At 45.2% G+C, this 9865-nt stretch overlaps 1 protein-coding gene across 2 annotated transcripts in view; it reads right to left on the bottom strand.

Moving 5' to 3' along the window:
• Positions 1 to 854: 854 nt before the first annotated feature.
• LOC8050641 overlaps positions 855 to 9865 on the bottom strand; it is a 31999-nt gene continuing 22988 nt past the window's right edge. For both annotated transcript variants that reach the window (XM_029974479.3, XM_042294728.1), the window contains one exon: positions 855 to 1539. In XM_029974479.3, the coding sequence (XP_029830339.2) occupies positions 1375 to 1539 (165 nt within the window). In that variant the 3' untranslated portion in view covers positions 855 to 1374. The remainder of the gene's footprint in view (positions 1540 to 9865) is intronic.

Raw genomic sequence — 9865 nt, 5'->3', positions numbered from 1 at the left:
GGGCCCCAGGTTGTAGGCATCTCAGTCACGTGGGAAGGGGGGGGGGTGCCACCTCTGGCGACATCCCCCCTCCCTCCTCTCTCTCTCTCCCTGTACTAGTTGCGATCTTGGGGAGTGAATGGGGAAGGGGGGGGGGGGGGGGGGTCAGGATAGCCTAGCTACGCCACTGACTGCGGCACCCTGCCAAGCGATGATGCAATACAGATGTACACAAATAGCCACCCAAAAATTTGTGACAATTTCCATGCCGCCACTACCTCACACCACCTCAGGACCATGCTGGAAGACTGGCAAACCCTGCGGCACGAGCAGTATCACCTAAACTATGTTTACATGTGACGAAATTTGAAAAAGTGTACTGAATGTATAACCCCCCACCCCACCCCCCGAAACAAAATCCTGGCTGCGTGCCTGACAGGAACTCTTCCACGTAGTCGCAAGAAGGAACTAGAGGACCACTATCTGTTCTCCAGTAGCAGAAGTAACATGTATGCTAGGGTATCAAGCTATATAATGCAAGTAGATGTAGTGAACAAGAGTTTGAGCTAGCAGCTACCAAGTTCATTGAATTTCCTGCTGTTGGATATCGGGGACTACTTTAAATCGTGTATATTAAAACTGCTGTCTAGCAATTCAATAAAGCAAGTTATTGGAGAAACCGAAATAAACCGGTTTTCAGAAACGTGTAACCGGAAACCAAAACCATAAAAATTAAAAAAAAGAAAAGGCAATATCAACAGGAAACGGTAACCCTAACCGAAACGTTGTATTTTTCGGTTTGAGTCTGTATAAAACTAACTATTCCACATATCTTAAACCATAGGTTGGAGCTTACGCCATTCAGCTCCACTTACTACTGGTCAAAGCCCATTTTATTTGACACAAATAACATCTCACATTCCATCAAGCTTGGAAAAGCGTACATGTACAAAATATCACAGAAAATGCCACGGAATGCTCAAAATAAATAATTAAGAGACATTCGGAGTATGGCGCGGTCCACGGAGCAGCACTTTATAGGCTGCCCCATACTGGCAGCTCCATGGAGTGAGGAGTGATGGCCATGGCAGCTTGCAGGCTGTATCACACTCCTCGCCGTGCTAGAGCAATGGAGTGTGAGAGCCACCACGGTTACCGCTTCATGGCGATGCCAGTCCAGAGCAGCCCGATATCATGCATTGACATTAATATGGATCACAACTGTACAGGTTTAGGCTTATCACAACCTGTTCTTTGGCTGAGACAATTGTACAATGCCACATGTAAGCAGCCCAAAATAGAACTTGGTGGAACTATTCAACAAACAGAGGTAGATTAAGAAAAAAAAAAAAAGACGAAACCTTCCTGTACAGGCTGAGTATTCCATGCAGTGCATCATGTCTCAGTCCCCTCAAATACGAGATTGTAAACTCCAACAACGCCACGCAAGAAATTGAGGACGTAGAGCTTGTTGGCAGCAGAGACGTGGATTCCCGAGGGTCGGATGATGCGCGAAGACAGCTTCAACACGCTCATGAAGTTTCCATCGAAGTCAAACACCTGCAACCACCAAAGCAAAAATCTAAGATGCACTCAACTCCACAAAAACGGCAACATTGAAAGGCAGTGACTATTTCGACGTCCGCCCATCAAGATACCTCAAAAATAATTTCGACGTCTGAGACGTCATTTCCGTAAAATGCCCAAATAGTGACTATTATTTTGACGTCCTCCCTCATTGCAGCCGTCGCAGTGGTAGGCATTTCGTGGTTTCACCAGTTTCGTTCTGTTTAGTTTCTGATGGTGTTGTCGGTGTCGTGTTGGCAGAGTCATGTGTAGCGTGCCTAAGAAGTTTCGGTCCTAGTTTGCAGTGGAAGTGTCTTATTCAGAGCATGTGTGAGACTGGCTCGACAGTTCATCCATCCGAACTTGACACACCCGGCAGCGATGTTTTGAGCTTGCATTTCACTAGGGACGCGTCTCACTTAATTGGTCTACGACAAAGGCGAGCTGGATGTCTCTCTGCTTTGCCTGTACGTAAGAAATGTAAGTGCATAGACTACTTATCACCGAGAAATTTGGCATGCTTTTTGCGCCTCCATATTGTGCAAGCGAGTCTTCGTATGGTTGCTGTCTGGCTTTGCATCTGACTCCCGCCCTTTTTTTTAACCGGGTTTAGCGAGTTTGTTGTTTAGATTAGATTTCATTTTTGGTTTGTGTGTAACGGGCGGGTCAACTACAAAACGATTGGGATGATAAATAAAAGGTTGTGAACGCAAACATTGCCTCCTTGATATTTCTTGACCGGTGCGAACAAACAAAGGCTCTGGTGCAGTTGTACGAGATACACACATTTGCCAATCAAATGCAAATTTTATAACATGACATTCAGCTCCTTTGTCTATATAAAACATGTTAAATAGATAATTAAAAGTAGTAGTGCCGCATTCTGTAATCTTGGGCACAGCTAAGCAAATGTTACGTGCAGTCTAAAAGCTAGTCTACTTTAAAAAGGGTTTTTAATTTTGCTTTTAGATTACTTAAAAGGGGGGGACACTACCCAGAAAAAATATTTCTGCAAAAAAGTTGACTTTTGAAAATGTTATATTTACATCCACCAACATCTAGAGAGTATTTCCAGAAAGTCTTATTAGTTTACAATGCATTGTTTTTGTTTTTTTTTTATAAATTATTTTTGGTGCACCGATGCTAGAGAAAAGGTAGAGGTTGGAACACTTTGAACGCGTTTTTCTCCGTTCCACTTTTTGGCACAAATTTCACTTTAAGGCCCGTTCGCACTCTTGCGACCGACTTCGACCGAGAGAGACCAGACCGGTTTTTAAGTTTTTTGCGACTTCTTAGGACCGGATGCGATGCAGTGGAGCTGGTCCTAAGAAGTCGCAAGAGGCTTAAAAACCGGTCTGGTCCCTCTCGGTCTAACTCGGTCGCAAGAGTGTGAACGGGCCTTTAGGTATTATTTGGTAAAAGGATGAAAGTATACCAATGTTTGGTATTATGAGTTTTCTAATGATAGTTTTCCTAAACAAAGTCAGTGTGCCCCTGATAAAAACAACCATAATTTCTTTTACAATTCATTTACGCAGATGAAACTGCTCTGCTTTCTGCCTAGCAACTGCGAGCATACACTGCGGATTTCAATTATATTAGGCAAAAGTTGACCCTTTGAAAAAATGTCCCCACCTTAAAAGGTCATAAAAACTGCAGTCGACTGCACATACGTCCACGGAAAACGCGTGTTGAACAGCGACGCTGCCTGAAAGCAAGTCAATATTTGCTTGAACGTCACTTTCTATCACTTTTCAGTCTGATTCGAACGCCGAAGTGGTTGAAGCTCCAAAGTTCGAAGTTTGAGATGTCAAAATAAGGAGGGATATTTTTACGGGGGACATCAAAATGATTTAAAAAATAATTTCATGTCTTCAAGAAGTGGCATCATGATGTAAAAATATTTAAAATTATTTTTAAAGTTTACGTCGAAATAGTCACTGCCACATTGAAAATAAAGCTGTACTCGCTCATTGGATACTTCTAAACGTGCGCGAATAGTAGATAGTTTAAAGCGAATAGTTGTTTTGGCCGAATATTTTCAAATCAAATATAAAACAATTTCTCCATGCCTCTCACTACGGCGCCATACTTAAATGAAAACCCAGCTGAACTTGTGGAGGTTGTTCCCAAGCTTCCAACTGTACATTTATAAGTCAAATTAATTTTAATTTAACTATATTTATGGACGGTGGCCTCAAAGTCCAATGCCTACATTGGAATGGTGCGCAAGTGACACATTTGACATAAAATTAAATTCGTGGAGATGCCCGGCTATTAGCCCCGAGAGCGAACACAAGCGTCACTGCGGTCGCCGCGCCCCAATTGGGTGAGGTGTACCGTGACGTCAGGGGGAGGACTCCGCTCCGCGATCTCGCATCGGCTTGCTTCCCAGCACCGGTTTCCTGGTTTGGCGTTGCGTGCCGCAAGCTCTTCGAGGAGCTGGACTTCGTTTACCCGGTGTACATGACGTTTAGTTAGGCCAGTATTGACGTGCTTCCGTACATTTTATAAGCCTGCTTGGCCCCTTTACCTTTAAAATTGGATTACAAATCCCAAAAGCTATCGTCGGAGGCAATTCCGCCGATGAACCTCCCCGTCCGTCCACACGACACAAGGCAATCTTGCGAGGGATCGTAGAAGCGGTGGCGCAAGTGTTTCAGACGCTGGATTTCTGTTCCTTGCATGTTCATGATTTAGGACGATATTACATCCCGCGTTCAAGACATTTGAAATGCATTTATATCATGGGCCTTTGGGGGTGTCGGCAAATTAGCTCGCGACGCCGACTCTGCGCTGCCACTCTGCATGCGCTGGTTCGCAGATGTTTTAAAGGCCCTGCGTCTGATGATCTTTGAAGTGCTCGTGGAACAGGGTGTTTTACATAAATGTAGCTTCTTTCTGAATTAATTATATAGTTTATACACGTATGCAGGCATATTTCATAGAAGATGCACAATTACTGGAAATTAGTTTGCATGGTAGCAGCAAAAACTGCTGAATTGCCCACAGTTGCCCGTATGATATATATTGAACTGCCCAAAATATGCACAGCAATAGTGCCGTAATTTGGAAGGTTTTTACTTTTTCCTGACATTCTTTATTACAGCCTTGGGTAATCGGAAAATACACCGTTTAGTCTGAATTGTCATTTCCAATTAAAAGAGACACTGCTGCAAGTCCCCAAAGCTTCCTCAGCCTCCAAACTACCTACAGCTGGACTCTCTGACAACAGAGGAAAACAGGAGTAAAAGCAAGCATTCGAACGTCTGTCCAGTGGTAGATGCAGCACTAGTAGCAGAAAATAGAGAACCTGTGAAGGGCGACAGTCTGCATGAGAAAAGCTTCTAATATTTTAGCTTCAGGACATTTCGATCTAAGTCAAATCTCAATTTTAGGGCTTAGGGGACTAATAACGAGCTAGACACCTTCGCTTACATTTGTTGTACATTACTTGAGGGATGATATAAACAAGAGTACAGATACAACCAGTGGAGCCCATTGAAATACTATCCGAATCCAGCAAAGGTGAAATGCGAGCAATGTATATAATAAATGTTGCTTGTTTTTTTACTTTGCGCCTGCAGTTGGGCTGTCTTACTTATGATTCTCTCCCCATAGCCCAGACTGTATTTAGCATGTTGCTTGAGCAGCATGCAGCTTTTCTGCTTCGGCGATCTTGTTTAAAAACAGAGGTACAAAAAAAGGGTATACATAACCTGCCAATTCATTCAGACCATCAGCAGCATTTATTGCGCGAGATGCTCCGGCAATTGTGGCCATATTTCTTTATTTTCATTTACCAGCTGTGATTCATACGTTGCCTGCCCTGTCAACCATGCTTAAAATGTTGGTTGAAGTTTCGCCTGTAGCTACAGACCATACCTCAATAAAGGCACTTATGATAATTTACACTTCCTAAGAAAAACACGCAAAGAAAAAAATTAAATCGAAACTAGCGCGCCGACAGCTAGCGTAGTCAGTCTCCACAAGGCGAGCGAGGCGAGTCGGGGAAAAATTCTCTCCTCGCCGTGACGTCACCCCGGTTCACCGTAAGGGGCGCCACGCGAACTTCTCGGGGCTAATACCTAATCGAGGAGATCAATGAATCTCCTTCTATGTTCAAATATTGTTTCTTCAATCTCGAAGTAAAAAGAAAAAGACATTCATGAGCGATTAATGCAGGTTTACAGGGCATCTCCGATTTGATTTTTGAAATTTTACTGCAATGTAGATATCAACATTCAAAATGTTTCCTTTCTTTTTTCTTTTTTTTAAATACACCAGGTGTGTGCATGCATCTGTGGGCAGCATCTGGCCGGATGTGGTCCTGGTGATGACGCCAAATGACAGTGCCACAGTTCCAATCTACCTGCAGCTTGTAGAAGGGTCCACTCCTCGACAGGATGGTAGCCTTCAACCGCTTGTTCCCTGGTCGGAAATTCAACACGCCAACTTGATCGCCGATTTGGAACTCCTGCGCTCGGAACCTTCTTTGCGTCATCTGACTGAACTGATTTCTGGCCATGGCTTCCACAAACAGCTTGGCAGCATCCAACCTTGTACAGAGACATCTTCCCAACAGCAAAACAGCCGGTGGCTCTTCAATTGTTGAATAGAGTATGTTGCGGTAACTGAGTGGAAACTTGTTCAAAGTTTGTTGCATGGACTTGGAGGCCACTCCCTTTCGCAATGCTGCCTCGAGGTTTTGCACAAACCTTTCTGCTAACCCGGTGCTGCTTGAATGATACGGTGCTGTCAGCACATGGCGCATTCCACTAGTCTTAAAAAAATCTTTGAACTCTTGCGACTTGAATTGGGTGCCATTTTCTGAAATCGATGTCTCTGGACTTCCAAAACATGAAAACAGTTCTTTTCAGCTTTTCGATCGTGCTGAACGATGTTGCCGACTGCACTGCAAAAACCTTGGGCCACTTGGAGTGAGCGACCACGACTACCGAAAGCAAAGTTTAGACAGCTCTTTCTGCCTCGCCGTTGCTTTGAGGGTAGTAGGGACGACGTTACACGTCATGCTCCCCACTCGTGTGTAAAGCACTTGAATTCACATGATTCGAACTGGTGTCCACTGTCGGAATGAATGACCTCCGGGATTCCAAATCGTGCGAGTATCTCACCAAGTGCTTTGATGACATTTCTTGACGTCGTCTTGTGGAGCAGCTTAAGCTCAAAGAGCCTGGACTAGTCGATAACTACCAAGTAGTTTTTTTTACCTAACAGAAAAAGATCCATACCAATCTCTTGCCATGGACGTTCGGACAGAGGTGTCTGAATTATGAGCTCTGCACCTGGTTGCCAAAACTTCTGGCAGGTAGGTTGACGTAGTCGTGGATCTGTTGGCTGGTGCCTGTCCACCAAACAGAGTCCCTTGCCCTGGCTTGACATCTCACAATGCCCTGGTGTCCACTGTGCAAATGTATGAGGATGTATTGCTGCATCACAGGTGGAATAACAAGTCTCCTCATCAGGAGCCCTTCAACTGATGTATGAGGATGTATTGCTGCATTACAGGTGGAATAACAAGTCTGCTGTTCCTCATCAGGAGCCCTTCAACTGATGTGATGCCATGCTCCCATACTTCCTTGCTTTTCGTGGTAAGTTTGTGAGCACAGGCCACTGGCTTCTGCAGTAGAGCATGATCCGTGCCGTGCTCACATCCTTACTCAATTCGGACCTGAGTTTGCCGAGTAATTCACAGGGTTTGTACAGAATATTTGACTGAAAATTCAAGGAGTTTTCAAGGATTTCAAGGATGAAAAATGGCAAAATTCAAGGAGTGTTAGCAAAATTTGATTTGCTTACAAGACTTATGGAAGCAGTGCAGTTTTCGCATGGATTTCTTTTTCCACAGAAGCTATCTCCAGCTCCTTTTCTTTAGCAGTTCGACGAAAGCTGTTTGCCTTGACTAAGTAGGTAAGGTCGTTTTTCGCTTCAGCTTCTTCCGAAAAACGGTCCGCAGATTCCAGCAGGCACTTGAGTTTTTTTAAGCTTTGACTTCCTTCCGTGCATCTTATCAAGCTCTTGCTCGAGCTCTTTTCTCTTTGAAGCTGCCTGCCGTGACAGTGCTTGTTTCTTTTGTTCGTCTAGGTATGCAGCGTACCTATGCCGGGCTTGGCGCACTGACGCCTTCAACTCTTTTGAAATCGGAACGTTCAGCAGGCCACCATGGCTTTTCACAGCTTCGCAGATAACTCGTTGAGAAATATACGACAGCTCTGCCAAATTCTCGACCGCAACCTGCTTGTTGATGCTGAAGCCCCTTTCCACTAGGGCCTGCCCATGGCTCAGGAGGAGAAGTAGTTTCACCACAGCCCATAACTGCGAGAATGAAGCATCGTGCTTCAGCAGCCGCACGAAAAAACTGTCAAGACGTTCATGATCTTTTTCACCGTTTTGTAGTTCATGCCGTTTTTCTAGACAAAACTGAATGTACTGTGTGCACACAATGTCACGTTTGTGCTCAGAGAGAAGCTTGTCGTCGATTAGGCAGTTAAGCACAATTTTTAGCTTCCCAAGGCACGTGTCTGTCTTGGACATCTCTGTGGGGTCGAAACATGACAACCCACGAACGACAGGGTACCTCAGGGGACTTCTCTCCATGACTTTCAGGATCATGTTCACAAGGAACTTCCGGCACTCGTACCTAAACTCAAGAATACACTTGGCGCTCGCTTTGCTGCATTTCAAAATCTTCTCAGCTGTACGTCCAACATCCACCTTTTCAAGTTCTGTGTACACGGCAGCATCTTCAACATCAATTCGCAGCATCTTCGTGACGCTGGTGGCTTCTGTCATTACAGAGCACTTTACAAACCTTGACAGAAGGCTCCTCAGAACACTTTCAAGTTCTTTTGCCAGCAAAAACGTCTTGGGAGAATCACTCTGAAAAACAGTCAGGAAAGGCTGCACAACCATGGCAACATTCAGGGTAAAGTTCAATTTTGCAAGTGCAAGCTGGTCATTTAGAAAAGCACTGACGTTTTCATATGCTCTGCATTTTGGCACGGGCAGCCTGCAGCCACTCACTGCTTCAGTGTATTGCTTCAAGTGCTCCCATGTGGCCAGGGCTCTTTCCAGTACGGGCATGTTCTCGATCCAATGGCGAGATACAAAAGGAAGTGGAAACACACTGCTCCCTGTCTTTCGAATAAAATCTTCTCGCCTGGCCGGTGCATCATGAAAGAGTGAGAATAAGCTGGAAAAATATGTGTCAACTGGCCATCCCGTTGCATGCATTCCAGCTTTGTAGGCATTATGCACTGTGTGAAGGCCACACGATCCAATATCCAAACACTGAACTTGAAAGTCATTTTTCATTTGCTGCTGGAACTTGTGGAAAAGGCTCCAGTTGACATTGGGGCCATCCATGGAAAGCTGAACAATTTTGCTCATCGGAAAGGACGCCAGCGCTTTCGTCAAATTCTTCATGAGGTCGTCCGCTGTGCTGTGGCCCATGAATGCCGATGTCACATACCTTGTTGTCACCTCAGAATTGTTCCACAGTCTCACGTGAACATCAAGCTGTTTCTTTTGCAGGTATTCGCTTAACGTTTCATCAAAAAGGACAACAAAATGTTCAGATTTCTCCATCATGTCCAAGACTTGAGAAGCGAAAAATGGGCGCAGACCATGGCACGCGACATACGCGCATTTTTTTCCAGAACAAGTGAAGCTTCTCGCGATATCGCTATCCGGAAACATCTTTCGGAACAACTCGGAAACTGATCCGCTGGAGCTGTATGAGTAGTGTGAAGACACAACTTTCATTGTCCACAAAATTTCGGCTTCAATCACGGAGTCATGCCTTCTGCAGTCTTCGTCAAGGGTCGCAGCTCGAGAGGATGTTTCCGTGTTTTCCCGCTGAGAAGTCGTTTCTGTGACGTTTGCCGCTTGCAAAAAACTCGCGACGGAAGAGCAGCCCTCGCCTGCCGCAACTTTGGATCGGTGCTTGGCACTTTTCTGATGGCTCTTCAACGCCGACTCCCCCATTGTTGCAATGTCGACTGACTTCTGACATACTGCGCACTTCGCTTGATAAGGGTCGCTTGTCTCCGGCCTCACCCAGTGACGATATTCGATGTGCTCCAGCCACGCAGACTGAAACTTGCGCTTTCCGCCTGGCATCCTGGCAAAGTACTGTCAAAGTACTGTCAAAGTAAAGTTGCAGGCATTGCACACAGCACAAAGGCGAACTTTCGCTGAGAAATGACGCGCGAGGCCGACGCACGGACAGAGTATACCGAGTACCGACCGACCGACCATTACTATAACTTGCGTTGGATTGGATTGGATTTCTGGCTCG

This window comes from Ixodes scapularis, unplaced genomic scaffold, assembly GCF_016920785.2.
Source record: "Ixodes scapularis isolate PalLabHiFi unplaced genomic scaffold, ASM1692078v2 PGA_scaffold0__279_contigs__length_252992795, whole genome shotgun sequence".
Taxonomy (NCBI): domain Eukaryota; kingdom Metazoa; phylum Arthropoda; class Arachnida; order Ixodida; family Ixodidae; genus Ixodes; species Ixodes scapularis.
This window is presented reverse-complemented; position numbering and strand designations above follow the sequence as displayed.